This window comes from Eurytemora carolleeae, unplaced genomic scaffold (assembly GCF_000591075.1).
Source record: "Eurytemora carolleeae unplaced genomic scaffold, Eaff_2.0 scaffold1290, whole genome shotgun sequence".
In the NCBI taxonomy this organism is placed as follows: domain Eukaryota; kingdom Metazoa; phylum Arthropoda; class Copepoda; order Calanoida; family Temoridae; genus Eurytemora; species Eurytemora carolleeae.
Window position 1 is genome coordinate 94005 of NW_019397500.1, and position 14306 is coordinate 108310.

At 34.5% G+C, this 14306-nt stretch overlaps 1 protein-coding gene across 3 annotated transcripts in view; it reads right to left on the reverse strand.

The window, feature by feature from the left end:
- LOC111714607 (uncharacterized) overlaps positions 1–6638 on the reverse strand; it is a 10129-nt gene extending 3491 nt beyond the window's left edge. For all 3 annotated transcript variants that reach the window (XR_002768015.1, XR_002768016.1, XM_023489748.1), the window contains exons 1-3: positions 6011–6638; positions 5109–5350; positions 3425–3561 (exon numbers count right to left, since the gene is read on the reverse strand). Coding sequence is in view for 1 of the 3 variants with exons in the window: in XM_023489748.1 (XP_023345516.1) it covers positions 3425–3561; positions 5109–5350; positions 6011–6033 (402 nt within the window). In the remaining 2 variants the exon portion in view is untranslated. The remainder of the gene's footprint in view (positions 1–3424; positions 3562–5108; positions 5351–6010) is intronic.
- Between the last annotated feature and the right edge of the window lie 7668 nt (positions 6639–14306).

A 14306-nucleotide genomic window follows, 5' to 3' on the forward strand; every position in this document is an offset into this window, starting at 1 on the left:
CACCCCCACCCCACCCCACCCCAACCCCCCATTATGTGCTATTCATATATACTGTGCTTGGAAATAATTTATGTAACATAATGTAATTATTATCGTCATGTAACACTAAGCCAACAATTTGATAAATCATATAGGATTCTCCACGCGTAAATATAGATGAGATGGATTCTGTTCAAAGTTTAATTAGTTTCATAGTTTCGTACCTTAACACTATTTAGCAGGAAATCCAATAGACAAGATTTAAGTAACTTCTTTGATTTACCAAATTGACGGATTCCAATTTTAACGCACAAAAAAAAGATTTGTGGCAATCTCGCAATTTTGCGCATTTTTTTAAATCTTGATTTTGATGTATTTTTTCCATGGACGGGCCGTGGTTAGATTGCAACCCAATGAGAAGCGATACTGTGCTCTGCGCCGTTCAAATCTAAATCTCAATCACGCGTGGTAGATTTGAAACCATTATGGCGGCGCCAGGCTAATTCCTCATCCGACACTCTTTTCTACAAAATATCCTCGATCGAGTCCAGGTGACGGAATTATATTTGAATATTTATAATCTTATTTCAAGAACCGCCCTGTCTCGGTACCTTTTAAAGCTTACCCTCATCATGAACAAATGCTTAAAACTAATAATTTGATTTCTATCTTAGGAGATTTAATGTTATAAAAATAAGAATTAATACGCATAAATCTATTTAGAGAGTAACCAGGCTTGGAGTGAGATTAAAAAAACATTTTCTTTCTGGTCATTGAAATGTTTAACAGTGAACACACATGTTCAACGTTTCTGAGTAAAGGGTGGCGAGGGTAGGCACCTCCCTAATAAACTAAACATCTCATACAATTCCAAAATCTTTAAACATTTAAAACAAATATAGGGGTTTTGTCTAGAACCCCCCCCNCCCCGTGAAGATTGCAACTATGATAGAAAATGAACCGGAAATTACTGATTAACAAAATTAAACTAAACACCAGGGATCCCCATAATCCTTTCCATTTCTCAGCAAGCTTTCAAATGTATCCTCAAATTTTATATCTCTAGGTTTTTGCTTAAATTTGCGTTTCAAGATTGAAATTTTGGTTCTCATATCAAAATTCAGGGTTTTTTTTTCAAAAATCCACCCTAAGATCTAGGTATATGGTCAAATATCCAACCTAAGATCTAGGTATATGGTCAAATATCCAACCTAAGATCTCAATGGGTCACATAATATACACAGTATATTTGACCAGGGGTTACTAAGTTTAACAGGGTATATATTTTCTTGATTATCCCCCCCCCCCCCCAATGTAAGATTTAGGGATTTATTCGCTGAATTTGGGGATAAAAGTGATTTTTTGGGGAAAATAAAGAAAATTGTGTGAAAAATTCCTCTGGGGTGTATACAGAGTGTGAGGGGTAGAAAATATGTTTGTGTATATTTAGTGTTTGTATGTTTACTTTGTATATTGTGTTCTAAACTACCAAGTTTAGGTGTAAAGGTTTAAACCAGTATTTGAAGTACATGACATAAAAATACCTTGGGTACCCTTAGGTATTAACGGAGGGTGTTACAATAATTCAGGGGGAGTGGGGGGAGTAAAATCTTCAAAAAGTATAAACTTTACAAGTCAATAAAGTTTTTTTAGTTTTTTTTATAGAACCACCCTGTACAATTTGATAGAACCACCCTGACAATTTGCCTACAGTTAATAACATTAAAAAAAATCTTGAACAAAGTACACCCTGTACAGTGTACACGACAGGTGTTGGATTACAGTATAATGAATTACCACCTATGGCAAATTGACGGACAATGACATGACCTAAGATCTAGGTATATGGTCAAATATCCAACCTAAGATCTAGGTTACTGGTCAAATATCCAACCTAAGATCTAGGTTTTTAGTCAAATATACAACCTAAGATCTAGGTTTTAAGTCAAATATCCACCCTAAGATCTAGGTTTTATAAATTTCAAAAATATCCCGATTTTGCCCAGAAATCTTGTTTTCTAGTCCTAGGTTGACCCCTGTATGTGTTTAATGGGTGGGCCGACAACTAAACTTGAAACCGGTATGTTCTAACAATAAGAAACAATAGATGTTGACAGGGGGTCAGGTCCAGGGTGGGGTTGACCCTAATTGACCCCCCCCCCCGCCTCCCCCAACACCTGTCAAGGATTATATAAGAACCGGAAGACGTTGAATAACTTAATAAACAAACCGATCCAAATGAAACCACAATTCAAAATAAATTTCAATCAGAAAACTTGAAATAAAAATTAAAGAAACTTATTCAATCACGCTGATGGCGAATAACTGAAATAACCACAAAACAAAACAAGAAATCAATAGAAATCAATCTATCATCAAACCACATCATTTTCTCTCATTATATCCGTGTTTCTCTGAGCCCCATTATCCCCAGGAAAACTAAGATGAAAATTGTTAAACAAATGAATAATCTTTAAATCCAGATTGGTTTTCATTCCGACAGAGGATGATCGACAAATAGAAAAAAATTAGAAAAGAGAAAAGATTTAGAAATTTCAAAGTTTAAATTTAAATATTGATTTTAACATTTTTCCCCAAAATAAATACTAGTTTTTAGAATCTATTTTGATCATGAGCCAAAAAATTATTTTCAGATTTAAGAAAATAGAAATATCGCATGGATACATTAGAAATATCCTAGATACTAAAACCAATTAATAAATGTAACAAAACGAACCTATCCCCCCCCCCTTTCAAAGTCTCAATTGCGCCTACGACAATGTGCATATTTATTATTGATCAAAATCTTGCCTGTTTTTCAACTTAATTTTCTACATGGACGATTATTATGTTTCATACGGGGATTTTTACGCCTTATGTGTGTATGGGGGGGGGGGGGTGGGGGGATGGGGGGGGGGGCAACGTTTCTTTACGCAGTTTAAATGGTTTCCGTTCTAATGTTCTAATGGAGGATTGGAACACTTAATAATTCTACACATCGATAATAATTATGATAATTAAGATTAGAAAAATTATTTTTCTTATAATTCCAATAAAGTGGTTTGGTTAACTAGGGTTTCTTGTTGGGTAAATAAAGAACATGTTTTTTTGTACATTCGTCAGTTTTTAGAGCTGGGCTCATTTAAATATCTCGANAGAAATGTGTAATATTTCTGGCCCCCCACACCGCGTTTTGACAAGAGAAATATGCCGTTGCGAGGAAAGAAGTGAATTGAATTAAATTTGCATGTACTTAAACATGATCGTTCAAAGGTTTGTTCTAAAATACGCAAGGATAAAAGTAACCCAGTGTTTAGCAAGAAAAAAATAGTAAAATAATTTTGGTTTCGATGTTTAAAAACCCTTTATACAATGGGGGAAAAGCAAACAGGAATATCCCCAGGGGGAGGGGTTTAATATTGACAAAAATATGGAGTTAACTTACCACAGCTTTAACTTTTCCGTTCTTATTGAAGCAGATGTACTTGTTTGAGCTGGCGTGCCTATATCTCACAAAGTGGGCGGGACCAGAGCTCCGCCAGGAGGCGTGGCTGCTAGCACAGGTCTCTTTAACCATCTCAGCTGAAATATCAGATCATTTAAATTAAGGCGGCTAGTAACATGTTCGTGGTGACGATATTTAAACAAAGTGGGGACCTGAGCCAACTCACAAGTATCACAAATCCTCCCATTTGCATGAGCTTATTCACCGCATGATATTCAGGGCGTTCCCCCGAGGTTTAAAATAATTTGTCGGACTATTCGTTTTTTCCATAACTGTCAAATAACTGTGACCCCACTCAGATGTGAGCCAACTTGCAGCTCAGGTTTTATCATCTTTTGGCACTCTTAAATTATATACTTGGACAGTTTTAATTTTAGAAGCCCCCAAAAAAATGTTCCCGTTTGCCCCAAATTATGAATAGAAGAAAAAATGCATCAACATGGGGGGAAAGATCTAAAGTAATTTTAGATAACCGAGCCAATCCACCCATTTTAAACACGAAATAAGCATTTTTGGTCAGTTTTGGCAGATATCAGCATGAGATATGCCGCAAAATAATTTGCAAAAATCCGCGAGAATAATTTGTGAAAAAATCTACCAATCCACTCAATTTGAAGAAATAAAAGAATTTCTTTACATAAAATTGATCGAATTAAGGGTAGTATAATAGTGAGAACAATAGAGACTTAAATTTAATTTTAAAATTAAACTCTTGATAAATCCATGAAATAAATCACTGATTAACAACTGGATTGTTTCCCCGCAAGGCAAGATGCATTTTAGAGGCAGTAAATACTAATATCGACAATTGTTGTGGCTGAATTAGAATATAAAAACTTAAGTTGAAAACCGGGTAAATCGTTCTCTTCCTAGCGTGTTCTTTTACTAAACCTAGCTCTGATCTTATCAAAATTAATGTTTAATCTAAAAATTGACGTTCTAATAAGCTTGAGGATTAAATTGAGCAAAAACACGAATAATTGCACGTTTACAATATCAAACACATTGATCTTCAACTTTTTACGGAACAACATGATTCAATTTTGCAGATTTAAAAAAAAGTAAAAGAAAATTCTTTCTCGATCTCTCCTCCCGTGATCCTTGCAAAATTGGTTAGTTTTTGAGCGGCGTTGAAACCTCGGTAAATGTGATATTAAATACATCCTGGAAAGGAGTGTCTTCAAAAGAAACTATTTTGGTTAAATAAAATAAAACTTTTTACAGCAATCCATTGAGGAGAAGAATAAAAGTTGGCTTGAACCCGGATCCGAAACAGAACTTCTTTGACTGTGCTCAATTATATTTACAAAGAAGTCATACCCAATTAACTTTGTACAGTCAACAGTATGAAACAAATCCCGGCGTGATTAAAAAAATGGAATAAATCATAAATTGAAAATATCCATATTTTACCAAAAACTCAAGGTGTTGAGTACAAAAAGTTGATTTGCAAGTTTTACAGACGATATCAGTAAGCATGAAGTAAAAGGTATTATTATGCTCGATTATACTCCAAATTAGACACTTTTTTGTCGAATTCAAAACCAACCCTTTATTAATTTAAAGATTTTAGCCCTGAGGTTGAAATCAGTTGAAAGCGCAGAATTTTAAAGTTAAAAAGTACCTAAGGGATGACCACTGTAGAGTCCGGACTTCTGTAAAATGAACTCATTTTTGGAAGAAATTGTAAGAATGCCTCCGCACTTATTTTTTACATAAAAATGTCCGGCCATTTCTCGACAGTCGGGGGTCTTGTAGAGGCTAGGGGCCTGGCCCCTAACCCCACTGGTAGGTGTCCCTTCAACCCAAAAAGATCCGCTCATGGCAAGTAGAAGTGTTGTGATAAAAGCGGCAATGCTTAAACTCCTGAAAGAAATGAAATGTCAAAATAAATTTATAATTTTAACTAAAATTCCAATCTGAAACTAATTCAATAAAATGTTAACTCTTTTAAAGAACTTCAATTTACCTCTAAAGATCAATTTTGACGATAAAGTTACCCCCCCCCCCCCTATTGTTCAGAATCAATTACAAGTTTTTTGATCAATAAAGGACAAATAAAAAAAAACATTTACCCCCTGAGGGAGAGTTGAAAAGAAATAACTTGTTAAAACTTGGAACCCCTGGATTAAACCCAATTAGCTAAAAATTAGGCTTACAACAAGCCAAAAATTTCTGATTTCAATCTTTGCTTTGATAGGTGTAAAATCAAGCGAAAAGGTCTTTTGTGTGAATTTTAGTTAAGTTATATAATGTCTCATAAAAGGTCGCTGTGTAGCTCAAAGGTTGTGTTGTATCGAGTAATTTATGACTCCCTTCGATTTAAAAATATTCTTTATGGTTTAATTTTAGGAAAAATGATTAAATAAAAAAAAGATTTCGGAAGTTATGAAACAGCACTGAACAAACAATGTCCAAATGATAAGAAATTTGAGAATTTCTCGACAAAACACTACACTAAGACGTAAAATCACGTTTTGTTTCTATCGAATATGTGAAAGGCATGAAAACAAGTGATATACTTACTCATATCTTTTCATTCGTTTCATCACATGTAGAATTTTTCCTCTCACTACTGTATTTTCGCGTTGTTTTCCTCATTGCTCTGTGATGAAAAATTTCTCATCAAAATTGATTTGAACAACTTAACAATAACTATAATTTTCACTCGTATTCTCCGCTTCAGCTTGATCTGAATTCGACCTTGCAAGGTCCTTTAAAGTTTTTAAATTCTTAGCAAGATGTTTACACTTAAGAGTTCTCCGCTTTAATGCAACGTACACTTGTTCCCAGTAAAACCGGATTTTTGTACACTTTTTACTTTGTTTATTTACGCTAGAGAGTATTTTCCCAAATGTTTACAAATGAATCTATCTTCGGCAACCTCTCCCCTCGGTGTGTCCGACTGGAATGAGAGGAGACGGGTAGAAGAACAATTCCTAGAGCCGGTGTCTAATCTCTCTCCAGTAGGTTACGCCGAACAACACGAACCGAGAAGAGACTGGAACTTAACCCGCGCTTTATAACAATTTGAGGTTTCTCCAACTGTCCAGCATTATATTTGTATATTCACTTTAACCAGAAAAATGTTCGATTTTGTTCTTTTACGCACATACACATGTGAACACATTTGTATTGGCTCCCGAGCACTGAATGCCGCGGCTGAAACTCAAACTGATTTTACGGAGTTGGAAACTGATTAATTGATTGATAACAAAATATTTTGACGGAAAGGAGAAGAAATGCTTAATGAATGATTAGCAGATATTTTACCGCGATCTTTCAATAGATTAGAGTCCTTCAGAGTCAATATTTAGTGACTGTAAAAGGAGAAGTATTCAAGCTCTTGTCAGTAAAGCCAGTAATTATCTTTTCTTTTTGGGGGGTCTAAAGCAGTGCAGGGGTCTTTAACATTGATTTAGAATCAGAAAAAAGTTAACTTGTGGGGTGGGTGGGGTTGTGATGGGGGTAAATTAGCTGATCATGACCGCTACGTTCTGTCATAGTGTGCTAAAACCAGAGGAAGGGTCGGTAATCGGTATGTCCGTCCGCGATATCTGGAATTGAAGGGGTTTAACGTACCCCCCATCTCCCATGTGTCACTCTTACGTATATTCTTCATATACGTATGTTAGCGAGTTCAACAAAATATTTTATGATAAGAAAAGAGGCGTATACAGAAGGGGGGTTATGAGGGCCGAGCCCCCCCCCCCCATGGTTCAGTTCCTGTAAACGCCTCCATGATCTTGATTTATATATTTTCATTTACTGGAGAATAGGAAAATAAATTCGAAATATTTTTCTTTCGTTTTTTTCTTTTTAAAGTTTTTTTAAAGCTTGTATACTTTATCTAAAGTTTAGTTAATTAAAATCAAAAATACTTAGTCGAGAATGAGTGTTTTTGTCCGTGGGGGGGGGGGGAGTTGTTTAAAATAGATCAATTGTCTAATAAAAACTTGTTAATTATCTTAACATTAACATTTTTCATGTGTATCACTTTTTAAATTAATCAAAAAGTTTAGGATTTCATTTTGTTCCGTAAAGGAATTGAGTCTTTGCCACAAGCTCAAATATTCAAACACCTATATTTTTAAAACCTGATGTTATAAACCTTTGATATTTCAAACTATAAGGTTATTTGATCAAGCAGAATTCATAGTTTGAAATATCTCAGGTCTACAACATTTGGTTCCAAAGATAAAGTGATTAGAAAATCAGAGTTTGTGACAAAGACTTAATTCCTTTAGAATTTATTCTATCAGATGAGAGGAACAAATTTGTCCTCATTCTGATAGATCTTAAGCAGCTTAAAGTCGTCACTGCAAACTACAAGAAAGACGGAGAATTAAGTTCAAATTTAAGCGACATTGCTGATGTGACTTTGTGACATCGTTGCTCTTCTAGTTTTGATTACTCTCTTTCAGTTATATCTCTGATTTCATGTGTTGAGCCCACCCCNCTTCATATATCAGAGCAGTCCCATTAAGAGTACACTTTTAACCTCGTCTTGCATGATAATGCTTGTTGGCACACTCCTAGGTTTGAATTGGAATATTTTAATGCATTTTCAATAGAGTTGAAACTATACGTCTTCAAATATGTCGGCTGGTCACAATATTTTGGACTATACAGGGTGTCCCAACAAAAAATGAGGAATATATGTCGATTTTTAACACAGGGACTGTAGTTATAAAAATAAATTGAGAACAGCCAGCTTTTGGGATTCTTTATTTTGACTGCTAATTCAACATGACAGAGACAGAGCCAATTGTAACAATATCTGAATTATGGCCGTTAATTGATCACTCTATACAGTCTACAGTCTACATGTAACAAGAAAAGTTGACCACATCTTGAGAAGATCATATACTGAAAATAAGAGTTTTAATTTTTATCGGGACACCCTGCACAAAAGATGCCTCCGACTTAATTACATATTTAAGATTTGCGTCCATATCCATTTTCTTGTTCAAAGGGGAGGACGTAAACCATGGATAGTTGAACGAACTGTTTTTTTAGTAAAAGGGATTTTTGTATGGGGGGGGGCATTTTGGAGAATGTATGTATAAAAGTTTTTATGTTTGCGTAGATCGGGGGTTTCTGGAACATTATGTTAGAATGAAGGTTTTGCAGACCATATTTTTAGAAAATGAAAAACGCTGAACTGGGACCAAGAAACTTCATTTCTGAAAACCATCTGAATAACTAAATTATACTTATGCTAAAAGCCTAAAAGTCTTGTATTGCACCTGTTTTTTTTTCAAAACCCTGTCAATCATAAAATGCGATAACCAGAGAAAAGAATATTAGTATTAAATTGTAAACGTTTAATGTAATTTTGCTTGAGACAAATATAAATGATGAATATAATTTGCAGACCAGATGTGTGGACGGGGATTTCTGGAGACTATGGGGATAATGGGGATGGGGCTTTTACTGGAATACATGTGTTATGGGGGTTTTAGTAGACTATATGTGATGATGGGAGTTTTAGGGGATTATTAGTGATTGTGAATGGGGGTTTCAGAGGAATATATTTGTGGATAGGCCGTTTAGAGACTGTATTTTTGTCTGTGGGTTTTAGGAGACTATATGTTTGGAAATGGGTTGTAGGAGACTATATATTTTTGGATGTGGTTTGAGGGTTTTAGGAGACTATATGTGTGGATGGAGGTTTTAGGGGACCAGGTTTGTGGTCCCTAAGATCAGCAGGGGTGCATGGTCAACCTAAAAACTACAATTTGTTCTGCACAGGGTTTCCTTCCAATAGAGGCTATTAACGGGGAACCATTACTTTCCAAAATGGGTCGAAAAATGATTCATTTTTCAAAATATGTAAAAGTTTAGCCTTTCAGATGAATTTTTTTCATCGGAAATTTTTTTGAAAAAATTATCCTTCAAAGTTTTGGAAAGAAAATGCTGCAAATGACACCTGAGAAAATAGTTGTAAGAGCAAGCAAAGAGGGGTTTTTGAGGGACAATATAGAAATACTGGCTTACTGCCTTAAATAGGGGGTCTGTTTGTTTAACCCTTGCACCTACAGGGGGGTGGGGGGCCTTTGTTTAGGTTTGAAACTGAAAATTTTTGCCAAAATGCCTTGCTAGCTTTGAAGTAATGAAGTCAGAAATTATAGTGTTACCCATAAAGGATGAGCCTTTAATGACGACTTCAAACCCTTTTCTGCATACTGAAAATCTCAAGGTTAAATTTGGTCTTGAACACAGTCTTCTCAAGGAGCAATAAATAATTTTTAAAAGAATGCGAAAGGTTCAAAACTATTCGGAAACAATAATCATAGAAGGAAGAGACTGAATTCAATGCAGTCGTCTCTGCAGTCTCATCTTTTGTGATTGTGGTATAACGCTGCAATACTTTCTATAGTTTCATATAAAGGCAGCTGCCTAAAGGAGTTACGCGCACTTGCCGCATTAAATTAAAAGGCTAGGACAGGCTAGAGGAGAGAGCGCTACATTTAGAACAGGCTCTCTCTCTGTCTTGCAATTCAACGTTAAATATTGGTATTGTAGAGGATATGAAATCCCCGGAAGAGGATTATGAAATCCGCAAATGAGTTGTGTCGGACCCTGGAACCGGAGAAGACCTGCTCAACTTCCTCTCCTTTTACACACTCGTTATTTATCATGTAATTATATCTAGAAGCAATAAATGTACTTCTAAAGTATATAGTTATAATAAAGGGCATAATTAGGAGAATTTTTAATTTATGAATTTGATGAAAATGCTGTTACTATGAATTTCGATTTTAATTGATAATTAAACATTGAAATTAAAAATTAAAAATCATAATTTTCTAACCTGTTATATACATCAAACAGCATGCGTTGTTTATCGTGTACAGTAATTGGTAAAAGTCAAAAATGTGCTATTCATGGGAGAGATTTGTAAGTAGAACACATGTGAAAGAAAAGTATTTAATTTGACCTCTTAAACTTTTTAAATTATAAATAATTCTGCTGGAGCTCTAGGGATTAAAAGAAAAACAAATAAACTGGTATATATCTGTATTTCTATCAATTCATCTCTATAATTAACGGGTCAAGAAACCAAGGGAGGGGGGGGCGTTGGAGACATTTCCATGTTAGGAAATCCTACGAATGAAACTGTAGTAAAATATGGAGGAAAAGGAATTGGGAAAAGAGAAAGTAGGAAAAGGAAAAGAAAAATAAAGTTGTGAAAGGAATACAATAAATGAGAGAAACAATAAAAGAGGAAATAAAAGATGGAGGAAAAGTGAAAAGAGGATTTAAATGCAGGAAGAGGAATGAGGATGAGAATAAAGATGAAGAGGATAAGTGGAACAGGGATGAGAAGGATGAGGAAAATAGAAATGTGGATTAGAAGGAGAAGATGGATGAGGATGAGTAAGTGACGAGGGATGAGGATGAGAAGAAGAAGAGGGATCAGGATAAGGAGAGTAAGAGGGATGAGGATGAGTAGAGGAAGAGGGATGTGGATGAGTAGAGGAAGAGGGATGAGGATGAGTAGAGGAAGAGGGATGTGGATGAGTAGAGGAAGAGGGATGAGGATGAGTAGAGGAAGAGGGATGTGGATGAGTAGAGGAAGAGGGATGAGGATGAGTAGAGGAAGAGGGATGTGGATGAGTAGAGGAAGAGGGATGAGGATGAGTAGAGGAAGAGGGATGTGGATGAGTAGAGGAAGAGGGATGAGGATGAGNGGGGGGTGGAGGGGAGGTTTAAAAATGAGTTTAAATGGTTTAGAACAGTTAGAAATTCTTTGGAATTTATTCAGGGTTTACCGTTTCAGGTTTTTATAATTTTTTAGCGCGAACACATTTTTAAATTTTATAAATTTCCTGGCAAATTCGCCCGACTTCAAGAGATTTTTATTGTAATTTCAACATGAGGATGCCTGATTCACAACGGTACCCTTGAACCATAAGATATCATAACTTTTCTATTGTCCTTAATTCTCACAATTCATATAATTATTTCTCCAGCAACAATTTCACAGAACTCTCAGGTAACTTTTATAGAAAACCCACAATAAGTTTTAAACAATTTTATAAAAATATCTCAATCAATCATGCTCAGACAAAGCTTTAAAGGGTACCGTTGTGAATCTGATATACCAGTTTAAAGGGTACCGTTGTGAATCTGATGTACCAGTTTAAAGGGTACCGTTGTGACTCTGATATACCAGTTTAAAGGGTACCGTTGTGAATCTGATATGCCAGTTCAAAGGGTACCGTTGTGAATCTGATATGCCAGTTCAAAGGGTACCGTTGTGAATCTGATATACCAGTTCAAAGGGTACCGTTGTGAATCTGATATGCCAGTTTTAAGGGTACCGTTGTGAATCTGATATGCCAGTTAAAAGGGTACCGTTGTGAATCTGATGTACCAGTTTTAAGGGTACCGTTGTGAATCTGATATGCCAGTTTAATTGGTACCGTTGTGAATCTGATATACCAGTTTAAAGAGTACCGTTGTGAATCTGATATGCCAGTTTAAAGGGTACTGTTGTGAATCTGATATACCAGTTTAAAGAGTATCCCTTAAAATTACAATGACAGTCGTTTTATATCATAAGAAAAGATGTGTTTTTTTTTCGATTTTGCGCCGGGACAGGAAGAAAAAAATATAGTTATAAACGGGAATAGTTTAGAACAAAATCAACATTTTAATAGAAGTTTAACGTTCAATGGGGGTCCCAATTACAAGAGAAAAACATTTTTAATTGTGTTTTTATCGTTCTTAGAAAGCCAAATGTTTTTATCGAGTTTTTAAAACTTGATTACCAATGCTTCAGCCTGAAAAATATGAAAATTAGAAATTCTAATTTTAATAGATCAAACTTTTTTGAACATTTAAAGAAACTATCGACGAAAGGTATAGCGACTCAATTCTTTTTAATTACATCGTTACAAATATTTGCAAATGCAACGTGCAATAATTCTGTTTCACTTTCTGTAAGATAATTTGTATTAATTTTGTCCAATTTTGTTTTATCTCGGTCTCTTTCACAGTTTAAAAGATCTTGTGTTTTATAAAGAATTACGTTGGACCCAGGATTCAATTTTAAATCCCTTGCTCCCCCCCAACTTCATTTTTTCCTAATCCTTCTTTGTCTACTGTATCTGTTCTAGTAATTTAAACCACCCACTCTACAATTTTACAAATGGTCAAATGAAGCTATTTCAGCTGGAATATGGTTATTTTAAACCCTTCTTCCAGCACCCCATATTAAGGGTCCCATACGTATAGATGGGGATCGTGTTTTTGAACGAACGAAATTTTTGAGAATGAACAAAATTTTTCGAGAAAAAGGGTGTCGTTCAGAAAAAAACGAACGAAATGGAAAAAATAATCGTTTTTTAAAAACCAACGAAAGAAACGAACGATTGGTTCGAACAATTTTCTAAAAAACGAGCGTTTTTATTGAACGAACGATTTTACTGAAAATTCAGTGCAAATTTTGAGAAAGAGCGAAGTCAATTTTGTTTAAAAATTGAAAAAAAACGAACGAAATGGGTCTTTCATGAAAGACGAACGAAGGGAATGACGAAAAACGTGCTCATCTCTACGGCCATACGTTCACCAGACAGTTAGAGGTAGCTATCGTTTTTTGCATTTTAAACATTCAAGATTTTTTTTACGTTTAATAGGATCAACATGAACGGGATATTTTGATTTAAAAGTTGAATCTCTTTAAGCTTGTTTTAATTACATTGTGAAAATGGGGATTTTGACAAAAAAAATGAGACCAAAACGTAATAAAAAAAAATTATTTTTGGTGAATACGTTCAATAAATCATTTTGTTAAAAACGGAGTAAATACGAATTATTATTAAAGATTATTGAAAGTAAAAACAATGAATGTTTTAAAAGATCTTTCTACGTTATGTGCATTACTTTAGGTAAAATCTATCAAAAATAAATTTCTATTTTGCTTTCATCAACCTTCATCATCTGAAAAGCTTTTAATGAAAAACATTTCTTAATGTTTATTCATACTGTTAGAACTTAATCCATTCCTAAATTTAGTATTTGGTTGAATACTTTTTATGGTGTGTTAATACATCTATCTATCTATCAATATCTTTATTTTTCTTCAGAATTGATAGAATATAGTTTATCAAATCTACGTAAATTATCAGAGATAAAATTCTTAACATTCCTCAAAGTTCTTTTTACATTATTTGTTTGTTTAAGGACTGATCCAGTAGCTTCAGAAATGTTTTACGTCACGTGTTCGTTTAAAGGGACTGTGAGCGTAATTTTCAGTGGAAAGATGCAATGCCCGATTTACAACTGTACCATTGAAACCTTAATCTGATCAAAAATGTGGAAGCTATCGTCATTTTGCTGACACTAAATGTGTTTATTTCTGTGAATTTTCTCAATTGTCTTTGAAGTAAGCAATGCTCCAGAGAACCGCAAATAAAAATTGGTGTTAAGAAAACATGGACTTGATCATACTTGATCAGACAAAGCTTTAAAGGGTACCGTTGTAAATCTGACATTTCCATCTTTGAATGGATGGTCACAATTGATACTTCACTACAGTTAACTTATGAGAAAAAAAAACAAAAATTACGAGAGCTTATTTAAATTCGAAACTTTAAATTGCTATCAAGTATATGAATAAACTCTTTTTAATCTTCATTAGAATCTTCTAATTTTGGAGTGGTAATCAATGGAATTGAGTTTTGTATAAACACAAATATCTTTGCAACCTGACGCAAACCTTTGATTATCAAACTTTAATTGACATAAAAAACTTTAAAGTTTGAATTATTAAAGGTCTGTGACAGATTTTAAATACATTAGGCTTAGATAA